At 38.7% G+C, this 25,805-nt stretch overlaps 2 protein-coding genes across 3 annotated transcripts; one reads left to right on the plus strand and one right to left on the minus strand.

Annotated features, from left to right (window-relative positions):
* Positions 1-452: 452 nt before the first annotated feature.
* LOC115986760 (metal tolerance protein 10-like) lies at positions 453-8,333 on the plus strand. Of its 2 annotated transcripts, none has more exons than XM_031110031.1 (6): positions 453-687; positions 4,861-4,973; positions 5,282-5,527; positions 6,581-6,661; positions 7,020-7,250; positions 7,700-8,333. In XM_031110031.1, exons 1-6 carry the CDS (start codon positions 519-521, stop codon positions 8,042-8,044), a joined length of 1,185 nt encoding a protein of 394 aa, XP_030965891.1. In that variant the 5' UTR covers positions 453-518; the 3' UTR covers positions 8,045-8,333. The 2 variants fall into 2 exon arrangements, with proteins under 2 accessions (XP_030965891.1, XP_030965892.1); XM_031110032.1 differs by lacking the exon at positions 453-687 and adding an exon at positions 2,205-2,301 and having other exon boundaries at positions 7,700-8,044.
* A 7,443-nt stretch (positions 8,334-15,776) lies between these two features.
* LOC115986145 lies at positions 15,777-24,838 on the minus strand. Its single transcript, XM_031109001.1, has 5 exons — positions 23,464-24,838; positions 22,951-23,184; positions 22,544-22,866; positions 18,507-20,051; positions 15,777-16,277 (listed from the first exon to the last, which is right to left on the minus strand). The coding sequence occupies exons 1-5, from the start codon at positions 24,836-24,838 to the stop codon at positions 15,777-15,779; spliced, it is 3,978 nt and encodes a 1,325-aa protein (XP_030964861.1).
* Between the last annotated feature and the right edge of the window lie 967 nt (positions 24,839-25,805).

Genomic DNA, 25,805 nt, shown 5'->3' on the forward strand with positions numbered 1-25,805 from the left:
AATCGAGAATCTTGATACTTTGAAAAGTGTAAAGAATCTAAATGTTTAATGAAAATATATACATTCTTAAAATAGACCACAACAGTTTAAAGAAGAAGTCAAAACATGTAATTTATTTACAAACGTCCAAAATAGAAAGTAGTAAATTAATAAATACTTTCTCTTTATGCCTGTCACTTGGCAAACATACTATCAAAAGAATATTGCTTCTGCCACCTAAAGTTGAATATCTTGTAATACAATTCGCTCACGTGGATGACGGTAGATTTTTATGGTCACCTCTTTTCTGCTCACAACCCGCTATATACGAGTTGCTATATATGAGTTGTAGTATAGATTGTGCCACTTTAAAGCCATTCACATGTTTTGTGATTCTCATTCAAGCCAAAAAAATAAAAAAATAAAAAAACCAAAAGCTCAACGAAGGACAGTGTTTTTATTTTATTTTTTTGAGAGAGAGAGAGAGAGAGAGAGAGAGAGAGAGAGAGAGTGAGAGTGAGAGTGAGAGAGAGAGAGTGATGGACGATGGAAAGAGAGGCACGGTGGAGGAAAACATTGAGAGCAGAAGGGAGCCTCTTTTGCCAGCAGACGGGTCATGGAGGCTAAACCTGCAAGAGTTTCCTGTACTGCCTCCAAGAAGAGATGAACGTGGCTCCTTCATTCTGCGCCGCTTTCGTCGTACCACAGGTCAGCCCTCTTCACAAATCCTTATGTATATATGTATAATATTTTTGATACTATTTTCAAAAGGGTTTTTGCTTTTTTGTTTTTTGTTGTTTTTGGTGAGTTTTATAATGGCCAGGCCATATGTTAATATAGAATGAAAGTTTTGCTTTTGGTTTTTTTTTTTTTCTTTTCTTACCAAGATTCAAGACCCAGATGCAATTTTGTTCAAAGATATTATTTTTGCTTTCAGAATTTTCTCAGTCAAGCAGCTTATGTATATACTTATATACGTGTTTATTATATATTTGATATTATGCTCAAAAAGGTATTTGCTTTTTTGTTTTAGCTTGTATATGCATAAAGTTCAATGAAAAAGGGAGCAAAGTTAAGCACCAAGAGTTTTATGATGGCCAGGCAACGTCAATATAAAATTAAAGTTGCTATTTTTAGTTTATTTTTTTGGCTTTTTTCTGTGCAAGATTCAAAACCCAGGTTTTTATTTTATTTTATTTTTATTTTTTTGACAAGTAAAAAAAAAAAAAAACCTGGAATTTGAATCTTGCACAGAAAAAAGTCAAAAAAAGTTGTGTTTTTACTTCTTCTTCTTCTTCTTTTCATAGATGTTGTTCAATCTCTATTGAGAAACAGAGATGTTCTTTGTTTAATGAAAGCTGATTTTTTGGGGTTGTTAACTGAGTCGACTCAGCCGAGTTCTGATTTAATTTTTATATGTTAAATGATTTTTGGCTTTAGGGGAACACTTTATATAAAACTCTTATATAAATTAAACAACGAAATTAAATAAAATTTCTTAGATGCAGTGAACAATTTACTGTAGTGTTTTGAAAAGTTTTGTTCTTTTTAAAAAAGGTATACAGAAAATAAAGTATACCTAAGCTTTTTCCTTTGGCTTATGTGACTTAACCTTTTCTTTTTGGTCTGAGGCGGCATCAATTGTAACAACTTTTTCACAATTATTTTATGCCGACTGAGATTTACTGTTTATCACTTTCACGTAACCCAATATTTTTCTCTCTACATCGGATTGTGGTACATAAGGTTATGGCACTAGATTTTTTGTTCTTTTTCATGGTTTTGATTTTTCTGCCACTTGCCTTGTGGGCTTGGCTCACTCTGCAAACCATTTATGGCAGTTGTCAGCTTCACATCTTAAGTGTCAAATTCATATTAGGCGCCTAGTAAATGGACTTTTAGGTAAAGGATATGGAGATCTGTACACCAAAAAAAGAAAGTGTGTTTTTTGATAACGTGGAGGTCGCTTTTGCTTGAATTTTGGACCATCTTCCATGTTTCTTTAGGTGATCGATCACGTGGTAGGTTCATTTGTGTGGCACAATTTACATAAAAACACAATAGATGTGTATGTGGTCATTACTGACTACATTTGGGAAGATTAAACATTACGTGGCGCCCATTTATGGAATGGAATTCTTATGACAAGGACTGTAGATAAGAAACAAGTCACGGGCACGCAAGTACCACATAAATTAGCTGTTTGTTTTGGTATCAAATATGTGATGCGTTCACTTAAGCTTAGGCATGTGGAACAATTGGTCCAGCAGAAAACTAATGCTCTCTTACACAATAAGAAAGGTTCCTTGCCTCTTTAGTTAGGTACTAGTGGTCCCTTTTAGATGTTAAGGAAGTCTAATACATTTTTTTTAAGCCTAGTGTTTGTTAATTTAGTTATTGATTGAAATGGGTTCTTTAATTGTAAATAATTGGTTGAAAAAGTTTCAATAGTAGTAAGAAAGTTAAATAGTTAAAAATCATCAAAGAATTGTTAAGTTATATGCCTCTGGTTTATGAATTGGAAAACTGCAGAAATAGTTGTAAAAAAAGGAAAAAAAAATTATTAAAACTTGATTCAAATTGTGAATGTTCAGTTTTTAGGTGTTTTTTTTTTTTTTGGTGGTGGTGGGTGTAAAAAGTGGAAGTTCCTGACTGCTAGAAAAAGAGGCATGTTGAATTTGGTGATTGCTTCTTGTGTCCTATTTTAATCAAAGTTTGGTGATTGTTTTACTTTTAGGTGGGTATAAACTATGCCTAAACCTGGTTGGTAGTGTTGAGATTTTGCACTGCAGATGTTTTGTCACACAATAATAAATTTTATGGAAGAGGGTATTCTTAACAAATACATTTCAATTGATTTCACCACTCTCAAGCGAGGCCTAGGGGAAAGAAAACTGACTTTGCTACACACTTCAGACACCTCAACACTCTTTCACTTCCACATCTGTACTTTTGTTTGCATGGAACACAAAAATGCTTAACTTCCTCTACTAGACTTGTAACATCACATTACAAAAGGTTGAACTCATAGAAAAGATAAAGTCAACAAAGGCAACTCTTTCTTATCTATAATGTCATTCTCATTTAGCTAATGTATTCCTCACATATTGAATTGTCAGAAAAGTGAGAAGTTGTCTCCTCCCAATTTGTAATCTACCATTCTAACCTAAGAGCATTAAGCTCGTACAAAAATTCTTGTCTATTTTAGCATAAAAATTTACTTTTTATATTTTACATACTCACTTTTTAAAACATCACATATTAGATTATCTATTTTACATTACATATCATTAAAATATCATTTTTTCTTTATTTAAAATTTTTTTTTTGTCTTTCTTCACACACAACCACCATCCATTTTCTTTCTTCATCCTTGGGATACGTAAAGAAAGAATAAAAAACTAAATGCAAAATGAATAGTTTTGGTGTAAATTTATACAGTTATTATACCAAACTTGTAAATTTACACAATTATATACTAACTGATGTGAGTTATTTTTAGGCAAAACTGAGTAAATTTTACACATTTGTCTACCATACGCCTACTGATTTGAGTGCTCTAAGCTAGCAAAGACAAGCAAAACACGCCAGATATAACACATGCAATTCTACTTGATTTGGCTTTGTTTGGGGTAACACATACAAAATGTTTTTAAGAACAAAGCACCAGTCTATTGCTCGAGTCAGTGATGATTCTTATAGGGAGTTTGATCTTGTTTATTGCTGTTTTGTTGTCATTTTAAAAAATTATTAGAACCCTCAAGCTTCTGTTGATGACTTGAACTGGTTAAAAATTGGCGCATCTTATTCCACATATCAGTTCTAATTAACCGGGTGGTTTTATCAGTTTTGGTTAAAAATTGCTACAACTTATTCCTTCCATTGTGTTTTTTAGATCTTCAAGTATGACAGCAGTTTGCTGCAAAGAAATTTAATGGTCCTGCTGATGCATTGAATATTGCTTTGGCATTCATATGTGCAAAGAAGCATTTAGATGGAATCTGTTAGCTATACTCTTCAGCTGTTCTAAAATCAGGAAATAGTATGTGGTTGGTGTGGTTTCCCATATCTGCTGAAAATATACTAGTTAGCTTAGTTTGGTAAAGCAACTTTCTGATTTTGGCCTTCAAAATAGCTGACATGCATGATTGCCATCAAATCCAAAACCTTTACCAGGGAATCTTGTACAAATAAGATGAAATTATGCAAATGAATTGATTTTTGAATGTTGACCCGCTATTCCGACTTTATTATGATTACAATTGCTTAGCCCTTTAGGGGTGAATGCCCCTGGATTAGCCAATAATTGGTTTTGGCAAGTGGGGTCAATTGCCCGTAGGTTTTTTTTTGACTAAAGGCAAGTTCAAAAAGCTCTTCTTTAGAAAGGTTCCATATGTTATTAAAAAAAAAAACCGTACTTGGATAAATAAATTGAAAAAATATCTTAAATGATTGAATTTCTTGTGTAGTTGGTTCTTCCATTTAACAGCAAGGGCGTTCCATATTTCTTTTGCTTTAAATTTCTGAATAACCCCTTTCACATTCTTAAGAGATGATACCGAAAGAGAGTAACTATAGATAACCTGACAGCTTTGAACTTCCTATTGGAGCTTTGGCAAGGCACTTCACATATTGCCTTTGTTTTCAGTCGTTATGCTTATAGTTATAATCATAATCAATCAATGTTTTCTTAATCTTTAACATACAAAAAAATGTTTTCTTAATCTTAACATGTGTGATGTTTACTTAAAAAAAAGAGTGTGATGTTTAGTTCTTTTGGAAAATGAAAAATAAAAATTTGATGAATTTGGATGCTTTAATTCATCTTGTTGTCAAGTATTAGTGATGAATGTAATGTAAAACTTGTACTCTTGACTGCAGGGAAACGATGCAAGGTTGCTGATTACTACAAGAAACAAGAAAGGCTCCTTGAAGGGTTTACTGAGATGGAGGCTATGACTGCATCAGGTTTTGCTCCTGGAAATCTAACTGAGGTTGGTTGTTCCGCAAGGTTGCTTTAATGATTTTTTTGGTTGTATAGTAAGAAGATTTTATTGAAAAGAAAAAGGGCGAAGCCTGAGTACACTGGAAGTTCTTTATGAATAAGATTTTTTATTCATAAACATTCTTAAAATGCTGGAGGCCATGCCCAATTCCTGAGTACAAACAGAGGTTTCAAGCTCTGCCCCCACCCCCCCTGGCCCAAAAAATAAAAAAAACTATATCCTTTCAACTAAATCTGTCTCATTTCCTGGAAAAACAGAAACTGATTTCTTTTGTTGATCCATTTACACTTTCTCAGGATGAGATGAAGCAGCTTGCAAAGAGTGAGAGATTGGCTATCCGGATATCAAATTTAGCTAACGTTGTGCTCTTTGCGGCCAAGGTTTTTGCTTCTATTGAGAGCAGATCATTGGCAGTTATTGCCTCTACCTTGGATTCACTCTTAGATCTCTTGTCGGGGTTTATATTGTGGTTCACTTCTCATGCCATGCGAAACCCAAACCAGTATCATTATCCAATTGGAAAAAAAAGGATGCAGCCAGTGGTAAGTCATTTAATCCAACAATTGTGAGGGTGCATTTGGAAATAACTTAATGTATATTTGAATTTTAGACTCAACCTTCCTGCAATTACTTTAATAAGTTTTACTGCCATAATAAAAAATAGTCTTCTCTTTTCTGTCAGGCCATTACCGTAACTCCAACTGAGTAAAGCAGAAAAGACTACTGTTTTAGTTTCCTTAATCTTTTGTATTTCAGATAATTTTAAAATGCAGATTCTGATAGATTTAAGTTGTTAAGGCTGATAATGAGAATTCAATTGTACTTGGTTAGTGTTGCACCTTTGCCTCATTTGGTTGCTCAGAAGTTGGTGGAGAGAAATTGTGCATCTTAAACTAATTAACAAGTTAGCCCCAAAGAAGTCAAGGAATGTGCTTTTCTTTTTTCCATTTTGCCAATCGTTGGCATTGTTGTGATAAATGAGGGAAATATACTGCAGTGCTATTTCCACCATTACTGCTGGTGCCTCAACTAGATCATAATCCACAAATGCTTGAAGGAAAAGCAGAAAAGCAATAAAGAGAAATGTAATGGTGTTAGGTGTTTAGGCTACAGATTTATTCCATTCCAAGAAGTTTAAAATTAATTTACTACACATCTAAAGATTTCATCAGGTCATGCTTTAGACACTCATTATGTTATCAAAATATTGAGCATGTCATATTGAGTTTGCCAAAGGAAAAAATAGTGGTTTATTTTACAGAGTTTGTTAAATGAGAAAATGAAGGGACCATTGGCTTTTTCCTTCTGCATATCAAGCAATGAAAAGAAACTCTAGAATAATAATAACTTTTTTTTTTATAAAATGGAAAAGCAGTCAAACAATCTTCTTTTGGGAATAAAATTAAATAGCATTGGTTTTTGGGAATAGTTTTTGAATGTAGGTTAGGTTCAAGGGTGACTATGACTTATAGGGATGCGGACCCAAGACACGCTAATAATCACATCACATATGCCAAGACTCTGCTTGAACTTTTTGTTACAACATTTATACTATAACACAACAAATATTTTACTAATTTATATTGAGCTTGCAGGGAATCATTGTTTTTGCATCAGTAATGGCAACTCTAGGATTACAAATACTGCTCGAGTCTGGTCGACAATTCGTTAATAAGGTATGCAACTTTAATCATATTTGCTTTGACTTAATTTAAGGGTATATATGGCGGTGAGTCGGTGAGCACAGTTGGACTTGTACACATGTTAACCAAAGTTGGATTTGAGAAGGGTTTGTAGATTAGCACCCTTCTTGATGTTTTGTCAGAGCTCAGATCTCCAAGGTTTCCTTAGTTATTAGTGCTTTAGGATGACATAGGTTTTGAGGTACTACCCAAATGCATGAGATCCTAGTTAGATCACAGTCTTAGTTGGTGAATGCAACACTTGTGCATGGTTATTCTAAAGTTCTAGTTTTGGTATTCTTTTACAATTATCAGTGATTAATATAATCATCATTTCATGTGCTGATTACAGACTGAGCCTGAAAAGGATCCTCAGAAGGAGAAATGGATGATTGGAATAATGTGCTTCGTAACTGTAGTGAAGTTTGCGCTCATGGTCTATTGTCGAAGATTTAAAAATGAAATTGTTAGAGCCTATGCACAAGATCATTTCTTCGATGTTATTACTAATTCAATTGGTTTGGCAGCAGCTGTCCTGGCCATTCGATATAAATGGTGGATTGACCCTACTGGAGCTATTATAGTAAGTTCATATGCAACTGATACCCCCCCTCCCCCCCTTCCCTTTTTTCCCCTTTTTTCCCCTTTTTACTGTACTGTATATAATAGGGTTCAGCTACTCTATAAGTTTTTAGTTCCTCAATTACCAGCAACCAATTTTAAATATAACAAAATATTGGTTTTTCCACTCTTATGACTCAATTAAACCAAAAAAAAAAAAAATAATAAAGTAAAATGCCACTCCATGCCTTGACATGGTAGAATTCCTGTTTGGTACAGCTTCTTGTTTCAGCTTTTAGAAAGAGCTGTATCTGGAAAAAATTGACGTTTAAAAAACCTGTACATATTAAATTCCACTTCAAATTGGGATACCAAATGGGCACCAAGTGGCCTCAAGACGGAATTTTTGGGTTCTTGGAGTTGAATCTTACTCTATCTTATCATGATGATATCTTTTAACCTGTGATGCAGATAGCTTTATATACAATGAATACATGGACAAAGACGGTCTTTGAGAATGTATTTGCACTAATTGGAAGGACAGCACCACCTGAATTTTTGGCAAAGTTAACATATCTGATATGGAACCACCATGAAGATATCAAGCACATTGACACAGTAAGAGCATACACTTTTGGTTGTCATTATTTTGTGGAGGTTGACATAGTTTTGCCACAAGACATGCTTCTGAACAAAGCACATAATATTGGTGAGACACTGCAAGAGAAGCTGGAGCAACTCCCTGAAATTGAGAGAGCTTTTGTGCATATAGACTTTGAGTATACTCACAAGCCTGAGCACAAGACCACAGTTTGATGACAATGGTAGTAATTGTCAGATCTCAGCCTTTCCAAAATCACAAGGGCTTTCAAACGAGTTTCTGATTCACTTAGTATGTGATGCAGTTTTATTGTTCTCCCAAACAGACTGAATAGGATTTAAACATCGCTAATCCTTGAGATGCAAGCACTTTTTTTTTTAATGTAAGATGATAAAAATTTGGACATTTCATGATACAATCTTATGCTGCAAGCATTCATTTTATTGTTCTTGTCAAATTTAATCGTGGAAGTTATTGAAGCATTAACCTCTAATTTTACTTGTCGAGGAATTCTTTAGTATTTACAACCATTGATTGTCCATTTTGTATCTGCTAAAAGCCCAAACTGTTGTAGTGCCACATGACTTGAAATGGGTGTTCAAAACTTCTTATTGTCAGCTAAATTCTTCTGTGGCTATCATAGACTCATTGTGTTCAAGATGTTGGCTACTTGGCTCTTTTAAGCCTTTTTTGTGTGTGTGTGTGTGTGTGTGTGTGTGTGTGTGTGTGTGTGGGAAATATTTATTATATATTCAACAGCAAGCCTCTGTGCACCTTGATTAATTGGGTGTATATCCTAATCTGATATGAGGTAGAGTGAAGTGTTTTTCTTAACTCGGTTCCTTAATATATTCAGGCTAGGTCTTCTCTACACCTCAAACGTAAGATGAAACCATGGTTTGTCCTATGAAAAGAAGTCTTGTAAGGATTCAAGAAAGCAGCACGTAAATGCTTGTGTGTTCACTCGCACCCAAATTTTTTTGGGGTCCTTTTTTGAATTGTTCTTAGTGGCACTGCTTTTATTAGCCTCAATTCAATTGGGTTTTTATTACACTTCACAATCATTCACTCAGACACACTGAGTTCGGTAGTTTCAGTGTCAACATTTCAAAAGCTTTGGATTTTTTTTTTTTAAATTTTTTTGAATGAATGATTTTCCCCCATTTTATTTTTGTCTTTCTGTTGTGTTGCAGTGTCAAAGCAAATTTCTTTGCAGCATGCTTAAACCCTATTTTTGCTCGGTTGTGTTTAGTATTTGCATCAAGATCTTCTAGAGTTCTTAGCTAGAAAACTCTACTATATAGTGTTCTTTAAATCCTTAACTTCTTATAATAAAAGGGTAAAGATTATGTCAAATCATCAATCTACTAACATAATCTTAAAAGATGACATAGGAAAAACGTGAAAAAACGGAAATCACAACCTTGGATGTCAATGGATTTGATGATGTGGCAAAAAAGAGCAAACAAAGCCCTTTGCTTGAGTAATAAAAAATCAAAGGCTAAATTTCAAATTGTACCCTCTAACTTTACCTAAAATTGAATAATATAAATATACTTTCATTTAATTTAGTCTTATAATTTTCAATCTTGTTCAATTCAGTTCTCATGTTAGTCTGCATCAAAATTGAGTTGTTAAAGACTCCTCAAAATGATGTAGTTTTGTATTAAATAGAGTTGAAAGTTAATGATGCAATTTTAATCGAGACTAATGGGGGGACAAAATTGAACAAAGTTAAAAGTTAGAAGACTGAATTAAATGAAAGAAAAGTTAAAGGACTAAATTAAATCTTAGAAAAATTTAACGGGTGTAATTTTAATTTAGCCAAAATCAAACTAAACGCCTAAACTGATATAAGTGTCTTGGTCACGTGCATCTCACCTAACTAATTTAACTTAAACATTAATATAGTATAGACTTTAGTTCTCCACCCCCTTCTCTCTTTCTCTCTAGAGAAGAAAATCAATCATGAATCAGATGCATGTTATATCACCTCTTATTTTAGCCACTAAACCTCTTCTGTCTCTCCTCCATTAATAAATAATAACTAGAAACAAATCATTCAAATTCCATTACTCTGCTCCATTAATAACTAGAAACAAAAAATCATTCAAATCCCATTACTTTCATACAAAGCAAGCACAAAGTAGATTCATAAAAGCAACTTCATTTAAATAGGAAGATGACTGAGGCAATAGATTTGATGGCGATGACTCTGTTCAAGCCAGCGTCGTTGCTACTTGGAGGCACCGCCAGAGGTTGGCTGATCAAAGTAGTCGACACAATCTGTTTTTCATGGGCTTATGGGTTCGAGCAACTTGTACAAACCCATTTGTAGGATTTTACATAACTTGATTTTTTTGATAATCACATAACTAGATAGGTTAGAAAAATAATTTTATTCTATAAGTCAATGTGATTCTCCGTGTAACTTAAACGTGTGCTATACCTCTCACGGGTTTGCAAGCATTCCAAGCCTATTATCAATGCACTAGTTGTCAAAATACTCTTTTATGCCCTCCAAACCACAACTCGAATCTTTGATATCCAATAAAATATTGATGGACTTTGTCCATGCGTTTGGGATTCACCTATTTATTTTTTGTAATGAGTATTTTGACAGTACTTAATTGGGAAAAAAGTGTCATAGACAACATTTTGATAAGAACTTTATATAACTTAACTAGTATCTCTTGGTATTTTTAAAGAAGATATTCATATTTCAATTCCCTCTCCTTACTATTATCAAATTAATTTTTTTTTTTCAAAAACATTATCTTACGTTTCTCTAAATATATTCTTTTATACATTTTATTATGATTTTTGTCACAAATTTGCTGAGTATATGCGTAAATAATTAAAGGGTGTTGAGCACTTGATGTCATTTGTTTGGAAAAACAACTCCCACCGGCCATCATAGTTCGAGAAAGGTTGGTGCCGTACAATATTTATTACCTTTGATGGGTACTTTTTTTTTTTTTTGGTTTTGTTTTTGTTTTTTGGTGACCATCTTTCTTTTCATCTAAGAGTATTTGCATTTTAATACATATCTAATGAATTATGAAATCTAACATATCATGAATTGGTATCTTTGTTCCATAATAAAAAACAATTTTCATGAAGCGGATATAATAGGAACATGCTAACATTTTTTCTTTTTGATAATTCAATAGTTGTAAGATGAAAGATTTGAATTTGAGATGTCTTTATTGAAAATATTGTTAACTAGTTGAACTACAAAACTCTCGTCTCTTGGCAACAATATTTTTAATATTAAAAAAATATCACAAATTAGTATTTACACATAAAAAACACACATGACTAGTTTCAATAGTGGAGGACTGTAACCAAACCTGTTTCTAACAAGCCTTCCCCAAATCAAAACCAGATGGAATAAAATTCCTATATTGAAGAGAGAGAGAGAGAGAATGTTCGAGCCCTAAACTTGCACCATCCTCCTCCCCTTGCAACATGGTCCTCGCAAACTAAAACCCACAAACTAAGGGCTTGTTTGGTTAAAAAAAATGGTCACTCATCACTTAATTTTTATCACTCATCACTCATCACTCATCACTCGCCACTCGTCACTCATCCCTTAAAATACTCCAACTCCTTACACCCCACCCGTTTGGCACCATCACTCACTTGTCATCACTCAATATTTTTCAACTATTTGTGAGCCCCATACCTATCACTTGATGCAGCTTTTATTTATTTATTTTTTTCCCTTCAATTCCCAATACCCAAACTCACCGAACTTACTGAGAAAAAAAAAAAAAAAAAAAAACCTCACCGAACCCAGTGAGGATAAAAAAAAGAGTCAAAAGTTATGGTTGACTTTACTAGTGGGTCCCTCAATATATGTTTAATTACGAAAATGTCATTGAAAATAGAATTATGGAAACTGAAAACACCTAAAATGTGTTTTCAATTTCTATAACTCATCAATAAAAAATCAGAGAATTGAGTGATGGAAACAATAATCCAAAACTCATCCAAACAGGTGCTCTTTTGTGAGACCCATATGATTTGGATGATGAAAACAGAAAACTGAGTGATATCACTCAAAACTCACTACATCCAAACAAGCTCTAAATAACCAAAGAACCCACTTAATTTGCTAATTATCTGGTTTGGTGTCTACATAGTATACATACTAATTTGATAATTAATTGGTTTGTTGTCTACACACTGAAAAAACAATCTTTCTTTCCTCGAAAGACAATGTAACACTGTTCCAGATAAGACTAAAGCCTCCCAGGAGTCCACGCTCAGACATAAATATATGTCATGGCTCGAGCCATTAAATTGGGCCGCATACCACTTTCAACTTTTTGCTGTAATCGTGTAATTGGGAATCTTAAAATTAAAGTAGGGAAAAGTTAAGATATTTAAAGGGTATAGGTTTAGAAAATATTTAAGAAATTTTTATGGGAAAAGAAAAAATAATTAATTTTTTATATTTTTATGAAAGTAATATTAACATTTTCTTAAAATTATTTATGGGGCCAGAGAATTTGTAGTCCCGGCCCACTTTCCATTAGGGCCCAAGGCCCGCGTCGAGGAGAATAGTTGCCGAGGACAAGCAGCGAACATCCAAATGGCCTAGAGGTGCAGCCGAGGATGACCCTGTTCTCGGTATCCCGAGGCCTAAAAGGGAAGAACGACACGTCATCAAAGGCAGCCTCCAAAGCGCTCCCAGAGGAAAAGGCGAGTAGACTGGGACTCGCACGGGGTACAGTGTGGAAGTGGTTCAAGGAAAAGACGTCACCTCCGCATTGAATGCGCCAACAAACATCTTGGCCACATTGATGGGAAAAGACCCCTGAACAGTGTGATCTCGGTTATTGCAACTAACAGAAAATGGGGGGAGGCGGCTGATGGGACAGGCACTCGAGTAGTTACCTGCCTGGTTGATAGATGGAAGGTCAGAATCAACCGAGAAGGGCTATATAATATAAGGATTCATGTGCCAGGGGGGGGGCACCCAGAAAGTGAAAGGAAGGATAAGAACATGAAGCTCAATGGACAAGGTCCATGGATAAACTTAGTTCACCTCCGTGCGTCCACCATGAAAACCATGACTAACCACTGTCCGGTGACCAAGGCCTAGCCTTTCAGCCTACTCTCTACAAATTTATTGTTTGGGCCTTTAACATTCAAACCCAACACACCAACTTGGGGTCGTTACAAATTGAGTCCTTACAATTGACGCCGTCTGTGGGAAGGCTTGTGCGTTGGCACAGGCGGTGGTAGGATCAAGTCCCTGTCTAACAGGGGTCTGCGAAAGCCCCTCCATCATTTCCAGCAGCTCGCTGTTGTTGCCCTAGTATAAAGTTCCACTAGGGGCTACGCTTCGAAGCGTCAGTGGCACGGGCAGTTCTAGGGGCTTCCAACATCATGTTAACTCCCCACACCTTGGTCGAGGGGCTAATTCTCGAAACTACTTAAAGAAGATCTAAGTTTTGGATAGAACTAAGGTATTGTATGGTCCTCGGACTCAAACCTATGAGGAAACCAACTACTTAAAGAAAATCTAAGTTTTGGACAGAACCAAGGTATTGTATGGTCTTCGGACTCAAACCTATGGAGAAACTAACTACTTAAAGAAGATCTAAGTTTTGGACAGAACCAAGGTATTGCATTGTCCTCGGACTCAAACCTATGGGGAAACCAACTACTTAAAGAAGATCTAAGTTTTGGACAGAACAAATGTATTGTATGGTCCTCGGACTCAAACCTATGGGGAAACCAACTACTTAAAGAAAATCTAAGTTTTGGACAGAAACAAGGTATTGCATGGTCCTCGGACTCAAACCTATGGGGAAACCAACTACTTAAAGAAAATCTAAGTTTTGGACAGAACCAAGGTATTGCATGGTCCTTGGACTCAAACCTATGGAGAAACCAACTACTTAAAGAAAATCTAAGTTTTGGACAGAACCAAGGTCTTGCATGGTCCTCGGACTCAAACCTATGGGGAAACCAACTACTTAAAAAAGATCTAAGTTTTGGACAGAACCAAGGTCTTGCATGGTTTTCGGACTCAAACCTATGGGGAAACCAACTACCTAAAGAAAATCTAAGTACCAAGCCTAACAACACATGCGGCACCTCGGATGATGCCTTTAGTTCCCCAGAAGCATGTTTAGATACAAGTTCAACGCCCCATGGGCACGGGTAAGTTAAAATTCTGGGATGTGATCCCAAATATATCATATGCACAACCATTCATACACGTTAAGATAACTAGTTCAAAAATCATGAGATTCGCAACAGTAGTGAATATCGGTAAGGGCAATGAAAATGTGATTTAAAGGAAAAAGGGAAGAAAAGAATTTCATACATGTTGTCAATGAGTTTAATTACAAGTAAACTCTAAAGTCCTCAAAACAAAAGAGATACTAATTAATAGTTAAACTAGAAACAAATACAAAAGTTGGCCAGGGTTTCTACTTCTTCAATTGCATTTTGGCCACTTCCTGGGCAGGCTGAACAAGATTAGCCTTGGAGCCCAGAGAGACATCTCCTTCTTGGGAAGGCTGAGCAGGATTAGCCTCGGTGCCCTTGGACACATCAATAAGGCGAATAGCCTGAAGAGGCTGAACAAAGAGAGCCGGCTCCTCGGCACCGGAGATCTAAGCACTGACTGTAGACTGGGCAACCTCCTAAGACATCTCAGGATCCAAACCTCCAGGTGTTTCTGTCGCCTTATGAGTCTCTCCTCCCTTAGTCAACTCGTCAGGAATGACAATGGGTTGAGCAGCTTCTGACTGAGTAGCCTCGGCCTCCTTTGGAAAACTCACAGCCTCAGAGCTAGCGGAGGCGGTCTCACGAATGGCTAGAGGATAAAATATGCTCTCCGCCTTCTACAAATCGGACGAAGCCTCCATCCCAGCTCGTTTGAGGGCCTCGTTCCAAACCTGGGAGCAGTATAGCCTGCATACACTAGGGATTTGAGCTTTAAGGTGGGCTTGGGTTTCAGCCACCCTCGCCTCGTAACCCTCCTCCTCGGCCTTGTCCTTAGTAGTTTCGGCCTCAGTCCTGGCAAACTCAGCCTCTGTCTTGGCCCTCACGGCTTTATCCCTGAAAAATTCCGCCACGCCCTTAGCATTGTCTGCCTCGATCAGTTTCTTCTTTAAATCACTGATCTGTTCCTTGGCAATCTCCAATTGCTCCTCGACAGCAAGTAGGTGCCTAGTCTGTTCCTCGGCCTGTTTTTGGGCACCAGTCAAACCTGCCTCGGCACTATCCCTGACTCTAGTTGCCTCCTTTAAATCCTCCCTAGCCTTCGCGAGGTTAGCCTCGGACTTTTTGAGGGTTCACGCAGCATCTATACGTTTATTGCGCTCAAGCTCTACGGTCTTACTCTGCCCCTTAACTTCTTCCTCCATCCTGTAGGTGGCCTGGATAGCCTGCCAATTGAGACAAACACATTATGAATGAAAATCTGGGAGCAAGAATCAACAGAGTCTTTGGTGGTTTCAAGAGCCTTATCATACCCAGGTACCTTTTCGCGCTGAGGAAAACCTCCTGCATCCTCATATTTTTCAACTCCTCCATATCAGTAGGAAGCAGTAGGGCCCTCTTTAACGCATCGGCCACATAAGCGCCTTCGCCATCCCCAAGGTTCCTCAGAGATGCATCTTCCATCAATGGCTCCCCGTGGAGCATTGAGGTAGGAAGCCAAGTGCTCGGTGCGGATTGGGCATCGATCCTTTTCCCCTGGCTTTGATGCCCGATCTTTAACTGTTTTTGAGCTGGTAGGGCTTCGTCCTCCTCTCGAGGGGATTGAGATTTCCCCCCATCCATTGGCTCTTTACCCTTGGGACTCCTCTTTCTCTTTGGGCCGATGGGCTCGGGCCGAGGAGGCAGTGCTAATTGGGGAGGAGCAGGAAGTTTGGGGCGAGGAGATTGTTGCTGCGACTTGGAAGAAGAGGACCTGGTCTAGACAGGCTGGGGCTGGGGTGGGGGAGTTGGAACACTAGATTGCAGCTTTCCCTGCGCAGCCTTCCCCGGCTGACCCTCGATGAGGTCGAATAAGCTGGTCGGGGGCTTTCTTTTAAGACCCATCTTTGCCCGAGAAGATGTTCCCACTGACAACAGTTTTGCTTCGGACAAGTTTGGGTCACCCAGATCACTGGAAGGGTCCTCGGATGGGTCAGCTTGGTTAAATACCCCGAATTCCTCCTCGGACAGACCCAAATCACCTTTGTCCTCTACTGCTTGGTGAGACAAGGAAGAGCCCACCGACGGGATGCCCTTTGGGATAGGAGATCTTTCAGTGATCAAAAACCCGGACTCGACTACAGTGATTTTCTGAAGCCGAGGATCGTTAGCTCTGATCACGTGCTTTGGGTCGGCAAATGACTTCTGGATGGGATCATACCCTAAGATTTTATGAATGGCTCTGACTTGACCATCCTCGTCATTTACAAAAACCGCCGCCTAGAGAACAGTTTCCAAATCCACTCGGTTGACCAAATGAAAGTGTCGATGAAAGGCGTGCGGATCTGTAAAAAACAAAGAGGCATGTTCGTAGTTAGTAACCGAACTACACAAAATTAAGACGATGTAAAATATTGGCGCCCTCCTACTCTCTACACCTCACCTGGTTCTCTCTCCACTATTGGGCAAGGAAGGCCATCGTGCCACTCCCCAGATACAATAAGAAAGTCCTTATTCAATCCTTTGTTGGACTTGGGGAGGCACTGGATTAGCCGAACCCTATTGTCTCTCGTCTTCATGTAGTAGGATTTGCCCTTCAAATTTTGGAGATTGTAACACCAATTTACGTCATGATGGGTTAGTCTTAACCCCATTTTTTCGTTTAAGGCATTCACACAACCCAGAATCCTAAACATATTGGCAGCGCACTGGGTGGGAGCTAATCGGAAATGCCTAAGGTAACTCCTCATTATCGGCCCTATGGGGATTCTTATACCCCCCTCTACGAAGGCGAGAAGGGGAATTACCACCTCGCCCGTCCTTCTCTTAAGATGCCATTCCCCCTCCTTGCAGTGCCTCAAATTTACGTTGGGGGGAATCCTATAGTCGGTGATGAACTTTTCCATCGCCTCTTCGGTCTCAACCAACTTTTTCAATTTAACCATTTCTAGGAACCACTAAACAAACTCAGAGGGTGACGGGAGAAGGAGAGGAACAAGAGAAAAAGAAGTTATCGAAGGCAGAGAACTTACAGAAAAGAGGAAAGGTTCCTCGGACAGGATTTTTGTGCTGGAGATAGACTTGAATTTGGATGAAAATTTGATTGAACCCAGGATATGTGTGCTAGAACTCTTAAGTGTAAAAGTAAAGAGACAAATCAGTTCCAAAAATTATTTATACCTCCCATCGAAAGTAACTGCACGAATTTTCCCGCCCATAAAGGTAAGGAAATCTCCACCGTTAGATCACCATCGCGCCGTTGAACGTGGGAAGCACAAAGCCACCCGCATTTAATGAGGACACGTTTCACCTTCCAAGGCTCCAAGAACGTGTCTCGGGCAGACGAAAAGTCTCTGGAACTGATAGATGACAAGGATTGACAAGTTTTGAAAGAGGCCTGATGTCATCAAAACCCTTCTCTCCGTCCGAGGATCCGGACAACAGGGTTTTGAGGGGCTATTGTGGGGCCAGAGAATTTGTGGTCCCAGCCCACTTTCTATTAGGGCCTAAGGCCCGCGCCGAGGAGAATAGTTGCCGAGGACAAGCAGCGAACATCCAAATGGCCTAGAGGTGTAGCCGAGGATGACCCTGTTCTCGGCATCCCGAGGCCTAAAAGGGAAGAACGACACGTCATTAAAGGCAGTTTCCAAAGCGCTCCCAGAGGAAAAGGCGAGTAGAATGGGACTCGCACGGGGGTATAGTGTGGAAGTGGTTCAAGGAAAAGACGTCACCTCCGCATTGAATGCACCAACAAACATCCTGGCCACATTGATGGGAAAAGACCCCTGAACAATGTGGCTTCGGTTATTGCAACTAACAGAAAATAGGGGGAGGCGGCTGATGGGACAGGCACTCGAGTAGTTATCTGCCTGGTCGACAGATGGAAGGTCAGGATCAACCGAGAAGGGCTATATAATGTAAGGATTCATACGCCAAAGGGGGGGGGGGCACCCAGAAAGTGAAAGGAAGGATAAGAACATGAAGCTCAATGGACAAGGTCCATGGATAAACTTAGTTCACCTCCGTGCGTCCACCATGAAAACCATGACTAACCACCGTCCGGTAACCAAGGCCTAGCTTTTCAGCCCACTCTCTACAAATTTATTATTTGGGCATTTAACGTTCGAACCCAACACACCAACTTGGGGTCGTTACAAATTGAGTCCTTACATTATTTATTAACAAATACTTTAAGAGTACACGATAACTAGATCCATTAAAATATTTTAATTCAATTCACTTTTATAATGGGAAATTGGGAACTGTCTTAGGATTAATGGAAAAAATGATTATAGACGCATCATGCCTGTGATGCTGATGAGGTATGATAATCTAAAAAAATAGTTAGGAATTGCTTTACAAATCGGGCAAATCTACTCGTGAGCTACAGTCCATTTTCAAGATGCTTTGGTTTTTTTTTTTTTGAAAACGGATTGAACTTTCATTCATGTAAATGCAGAGAATAATAATACAGAGCCTCTATCGCAGGGGGGGGGGGATATCCTCCACCCAGTACAATTCTTCATCCACAGTTTTTGCATATCTAGCTATGGAGTGTGCCACAGAGTTGGCCCCTCGCTTAATACTACTGAAGGATACCCAACGAAGTCCATGTGCAAGCCATTTGATGTCTTGAATGATGTGACCAAGCCGTGACAAGTCTGCTCCTGAAGCCGAGACTGATCTCATGACATTTTCATTATCCCCTTCGATGACCAAGTCCGTGAACCCAGCATCCACAGCAAATTCGAGCGCCTTTCTGCATGCTAAAATTTCAGCCTCTGAATTGTCAATAACGGGAGGACCTCGTGCTGACATTGCTGCCATAACTTCGTCGTGCACATTCCGTATCACCGCCCCAACTCCTGAGCACCCCAACTTCGAAAAAATTGCTGCATCAAAGTTCAACTTGTAGATTGGTTCAGGCGGCGGAAACCATGTGTCATGACCACTTGAAGATGTTACAGGAATCTGCAACTGCCCCTGTGCTTGGTGGAAATCCTCCAGGTAGTCCTTCGCCCTCTTATTCAGCCAGCTTGGGTCTTTCAACTTACCTCCATGCATCACCGTGTTCCTTTGGTTCCAGATAAGCCAAGATTGAACCAAAAAAGCTTCAAACTTAGCTGTAGATAATCTCTCCATCAATTCTTGGAATAGTTGGAGTACATCCTGCTGATCTTGACCACACTTTTGAAGTCTAATCATGTTGCTCGACCAAACATCTTTCGCCACTGCACATTCCCACAGCGCATGGACCCCTGTTTCGGCCATCCTTGAACAGAGCATACACCCGTCATCCTCTAATATTTTCCTCCTTACCAAATTATCACGGGTGGGGAGTATATTGTGGCAGGCTCTCCACCCAAATACCTTAATCTTATTTGGCACCCTTAGTTTCCATAGTTTTGACCATACTTGCCTTCCTTTTGGACTCGAGGAACACTCCGCCCAGTTTTCATTTTTGAGATTTTGTCTTGCTACATAATATCCTGATTTTACAGAGTAAACTCCTCTTTTGTTTTGTGACCAAACTATGGCATCTGATGTGTGGCTATGACTCAACGATATTCGTAGAATGGCATCCGCATCCTCCTTGTGGAAATTTGTACCAATAAAATCCCTTCTCCACCATTTCAAGTCCGGGTCAATAAGATCAGAGACGTACCAATCTCTTCCTACCTCGCTTGGTGGGTGAATCACTCCATTTGTTGGGTAGTTTGGAATCCACTTATCAGAAAGCACCTTAATGTCAGCCCCATCACCGACCCTCCAATAGCATCCCCTGTCTAGGATCGGTTTGGCTGCCATGATACTCTTCCACACATAAGAGCTATTTGGTGAGTCCGAGGCATCCATGAATTGGCTTCTCGGGAAATATCTAGCTTTAAAATGTTGGTACAGTAGTGATTCCTGTTCTTGTATAAGCCTCCACCCTTGCTTTGCTAGCATTGCAAGGTTGAATGAGTGTAGGTCTTGAAATCCCATTCCTGCCATTCTCTTTGGTTCAGTGAGCTTGCTCCAACTCCTCCAATGAATTTTCCTCTCATTCCCCACCTGCCCCCACCAAAACCTAGCACACATTGCATCAAGTTCTGCACATAATTTTTTTGGTAGTTAGAATACCCCCATGGAATAAGTGGGAATAGACTGAGCCATTGCTTTTATTAACACTTCCTTCCCCGCTTTAGATAGCATCTTACCCTTCCATCCTTGTAGCTTTTTCCACAACCGATCTTTGAGATATGAGAATGTGTGGTATTTTGCTCTACCTGTAGACACCCCATTTTACAACTTGCATTTAACTAACCGGTGGATCTTCAGATTTGTGATACAAAACAAATCTTGATGTTCTAACGATCATAATGGTATGTCATGGGTGTTGATCGGACCACCTGATCAAAAGTTATCATACAAACAATTTTCAATGATCATGGCTTGCCTACATGATGGGCCTGATTGCGTCCTATTCTAAACACTTAATTTTGATTGATTCTCACAAGAATTAATTTAAAATTAATCAAGTGTGATTTTTGATTGGATTTTTTTTTTCATTTTTTTTAAGAAAATAATAAAAAATGTTTTTTTTTATGGCATCTTATCTGCTCTTTTGAAAAAATTCCAGAGATATGATCCATGAAAAATTCAAAAAAAAAAAAGAAAAGAAAAAATTCTCAAAAAACGTCATTATCTTCAGCTGTAACTTGAATCACATTTTTGGTCAGAAAAACGTTGAAATTTGGATTTCTCTATTTCTATAAAAGTTGTAGAGAATTAAATTTCCTTTCAAAAAACATCAATCCCGAATCAATTGGAATTTTGAGCAGCAAGTTATGGCCAAAATACGAAACAGGTGCAGAAGACAACATAAATTCAGCATTATCTTCAATTTTCTCTCAAAATTCCAAATGAGTTCAACGTCAAATCTGTTCAAGCCTATCTAATAGACTTATCCTTTCCCTTTGCTTCAGAAGAAATATTTTTGAAAAATAAATTGGGTAAAGAAACAGATACAGCCTATGAAAAAATTCAAAAATGCTCAAAATACGTTACTATTTTCAGCAGCAATTTGAAACACATTTTTGGCATGGATAACGTTGAAATTTGGCTTTCTCTATTTCTGAAAAAGTTGTAGATAATTGAATTTCCTTTCAAAAAACACCCATCTTGAATCAATTGGAATTTTGAATGGAAAATTAGAGCCAAAATACGAAGCAGGTGCAGCATCATTTCAAAATTTGAATGGAGATCAACACCAAATCCGTCCCCAGCTCATTTAAACAGATTATCTCCTCCCTTAGCTTCAGAAGAAAGCTAATAACTTAGTTTTAAAGCTAAGCCATCCCTTCCCCTATATAAATAGGGAAGACTTCTTCCATTTTCTGGACCTCGAATTCCCTCTAGAGAACTAGTGAGAAAGCAGAAAAAAAAGCTATTGAGCAACCATTGTTCTTACTTTGGTTGTAGTTGAGTACTTCCTTACTTTCTCCCTAGCCCTTTAGGTGATCATTTCCCCTTTTAATTTATGCTGGTAAGTAGTTAACTTTTTTTTATTCTTTATACATGCTAGAATAAATGCTTACAAATCATTATTCACTTCTTTTTTGCTATGCTTGGATGAACATGCCTATGTCTTATTGGTTTTCTCTTACATGCTTAGATGAACATTTCTAGGCCTATACACAATTTTCTTTTGAATGCTTAGATGAGCACTTCTAGGCTAAAACACAAATTTCTCTTTAATACCTAGATGAACATGTCTAGGTAGTTGTTTTACATTTTTAAATGCTTGAACAAACATGTCAAAGTATTTTGATTTTGTCTAGATAAACATGTCTAGGGTTTTTCTTTTACTTCTCTTCATAATTGCTTGGATGATCAAATATGCTTAAAGGTTTTATTTTTATTTGCTTCTCTTTGCAATTATGTTGATGACAAATAACATGACAATTTTGTTTTCCCTCACATGCTTAGATGAACATGTCTAGGCTAGGAATTCTTTATTTATATTGATCTCTTGGATGAACATGCCATTACCTTCATTTTTTGGTATCTAACAAATTTTATTTATTTATTTATTTTTTCTCTTTATGTCAAATTCCCCTAACATATATTTATTTACACTTCCTGCAAATCACATGTTTATATGACATATTCTTTGTATTTGTTTGACATGACATGACATTGACCACCTTAACCTAGGAGACCGGTTTTATCGGGCGAGATGGGTGCTTAATTCCTTCCCATCTCGTAAATTAGCCTCCGAACCAAGATCAAGGGTTCTAGACAATGTTCTTGTATATACAATTTTACCTTTTTTAGAATGTAACTAGGAAATAAAGCAATGTAATTTACTTTTCTTAGATTGTACCTAGGACAAAAAGCATTGTAAATTTGTGTTACAAAATTCGATGTAAATTGTCATACACATTAATACAACAGAAGTATTTTTCATTAAAGGTTTTCTTGTTTTTCCTTTTTAAATTAAATAAGTGGCGACTCCATGTAAAACCCTCGATCTAGGGGGGAGCACATTTTACAGTACCCACCAATGTAGGCAAGCCCAAGTAAGTTTCAAATCGCTCCACTTCCTTAACGCCCATCACGTCTTTTATCCAATTTTTTTGTTCCACGGGTGTATTGCTACTAAAATACACCGAAGACTTTTCCAAGTTAATGGATTGTCCCGAAGCACTAGCATACACCTGCAAAATTTCTTTTATCTCCTTCACTTCTTTCTTATTGGCTTGGCAGAATAATAAAGAATCATTTGCAAAGAGTAAGTTAGAAATACGTGGCGCCCTTCTGCATATAGAGACACCCTTGATTCGACTCTCCATATCTGCTTCCTGTAATAAAGAAGTAAAACTCTCTGTACATAACAGAAACAGATAAGGTGAGAGGGGATCTCCCTACCGGAGACCCTTAGATGGAGTAATAGTTCCATAAGGAGTACCATTAATGAGAACAGAAAAGGAAGCAGTAGTCACACAACCCATCACTCTATCCACCCATGTCTCTGGAAATCCCAATTTCTCCATGATTCCACGTAGAAAATCCCATTCTACCCGGTCATACGCCTTATTGATATCTAGTTTTAGAGCAAGTGAACCCTTCTTCCCCTTTTTCCTCCCATGCATAGTATGTAGTGTCTCATATGCTACTAAAACATTATCAATGATTAGGCGACCTGGTACAAAAGCACTTTATGTTGGGGATATAACATGGGGAAGGATTTGCTTCAATTTGTTAGCTAACACTTTAGAGATGACTTTGTAAATAACATTACACAACCTGATAGGTCGAAAATCAGAAATTTTTTGGGGAGATTTTATTTTGGGTATTAAAACAATATGAGTATAGTTTATTTCAGGCACCCTAAGACCACCATTTAAATAATCCAACACAGCATTAACAACCGTATCACCCACAATATGCCAAAATTTTTGGTAAAATAAAGCGTTCATACCGTCGGGTCCAGGTGCTTTTGCAGATCCCATCTGAAACAATGCTGTCTTAATCTCTTCCGCACTAAAGCTAGTTAACAAAAATTGCTGCATATTTGGAGTCACCTTTGGAGTTCCAGCCCTTAGGCACTCATCAACCTTGTCACATGCTTCTGCTTGAAATAAGTTGTCAAAGTAATCCAAAGCCACCCTTGCAATATCCTCCCCCTCCTCCACCCACTCTTCGTTTGAGTTTTTAATTCCCTGAATCCAGTTTCTTCTTCTCCGTTGGGAAGCCTTTGAATGAAAGAATTTCATGTTTTTATCTCCATGCTTCAGCCACGATACCCGCGATCTTTGAGCCCAGTAAATCTCTTGTTTGAGGAGTAACTCATCCAGCTTCTTGCTAGTTGCCAAGAAATCTGCTTTGCTCTCCTCTGTGAGTTCCGCCGAGTTCAACACTTCAACCCGTTTCTGAAGCACTTTAATTTCCTCCGAGTCGGTATGGGACCTTGCAACTCCCCATGCTTGTAATTCCGCTGCACAGTCCACTATCTTCTGTCTAGCTTCTTCTAACCCCGTTGCTTCTGCCCCACCCTTCCTCCAAGCGGCATTAACCACCTCGTTACACTCTTCTGCCAATAACCATGTTTCCTCGAACTTGAACCCCCTCTGGCCCTTGTACCGTAACCTTCTAGAGCTTTGAACATGCAGCATGATGGGTAAGTGGTCTGAGGCGTGAGACGATAAATGGTTTACTGTGCTTAGCGGAAATTTCTCCCTCCACTCTGCAGTGGTTGTGGCCCTGTCTAATCTCACTCTTGTGTTTGCATCTCCAGGCCGTTTGTTATTCCATGTATATTTGTATCCCCTAAAGCCCAAGTCTTCAAGGTGACAATGCTCCAACGTCTCACGAAATGCTTCCATTTGGTTGCTTTGAACCGGTCTCTTACTTAGTTTCTCTGTTGAGTTTAGAGCAGCATTATAATCTCCAATGCACACCCACGGTCCGTCCACCAACGTGCGAAGATGTCGTAAAAGCTCCCATGACTTAGCTTTCTGACTGTTCTCAGGCCATCCGTAAAATCCAGTTAGATACCACCAAAAGCCATCTTTATCTACCACCTTGGCTAGTATATGGTTGGCTGTGTAGTTGATGACATCCAACTTAACACATTCCTTCCACAGTAATGCTATCCCGCCTCCTAAGTTGGGATACTTCACAACTATTTTATTAGCAAACGGTAAGTCACCACACTTTTCCTCAAAACCTTCCTTGTTTAGTCTAGTTTCCATCAAGAAACAAACCATGGGAGCTTGATCCCTCACGAGGCTGCGAAGGCTTTGAACTGTCCAAGGGTTCCCAAGCCCTTGGCAGTTCCAGCTTAATATTTTCATTGCTCCCGGCAAGGGTGACTGTCCACCCTCGCCGATATCTCCTCAATATTTTCATCATGAACTTCTGTCTTCCCCCTCTTCCCCATATGTTCCTCTCTATCGCTATTACTGTCGTTGTCCATCATCTGCGTAGCCACTCGTTTCCCCAATGGAATATAAGTTCCAGCCTTCTCTACTTCCTTCGGTCCACAATCCATCCGACGTAGCCTAACCCAAGAGGGCTTGGGCTTTTAATTAGTAGGCCCATTTTGCATGCGGGTGTCCACGTGATTAGCATGGGATGACTCTAAAGTACCTTCAGTGTTTGCACTGGATTTTATGTTACTCTCTTTAATTCCATAATCATCGCTTCCTTCCTTATCCGGCCTTATAATTGCATTAATCGCGGGATTTTGTAACTACCAATCCGTAACTTCTCCGGGATTTCCGTGATCATTTACTCTAGGGTTTCCCAAGGTACATCCCGTTGCCGCCGTATCTTTGACTTGATCAGATGGCCTGGGACTATTCTCATTATCTCCTCTGCCTCCTCCTTCCGGTGAAGGCTCATGAACTTGCTCCGTGTTTCGTTTTGGCGTAGACCGCTGACTTCCACCTGTGGCTTTTAACCAATCTCCGTATTGGTACTCCACCACCCGTCCATTCTTGGTTGCCGAGAAATGGCTAGCACAGTGGTGCAAGTCATGCCCCAGTATCCCACAAAAATGGCACAGCATGGGGAGTCTCTCATACCTGAACGTTACCCATGACCGTTCCCCTTCGGATCCTGCGATGAAACCACCTCGACGTAGTGGTTTTGAGACCGGTAGTGCCACCTTAACCCTCATAAAATGATTGCTCTCCTCGTGCTTTCGCCGTTGTTCTACCTCTACCACCTCTCCCAATTTGCTGCCTACCTCCGTGGCCACCTGTCTGGAGATTAAGTCGAAAGGAGCCCCCCATATCTGGATCCATAAGGAGGCATGGT

Source organism: Quercus lobata, chromosome 4, assembly GCF_001633185.2.
Source record: "Quercus lobata isolate SW786 chromosome 4, ValleyOak3.0 Primary Assembly, whole genome shotgun sequence".
Lineage (NCBI taxonomy): Eukaryota > Viridiplantae > Streptophyta > Magnoliopsida > Fagales > Fagaceae > Quercus > Quercus lobata.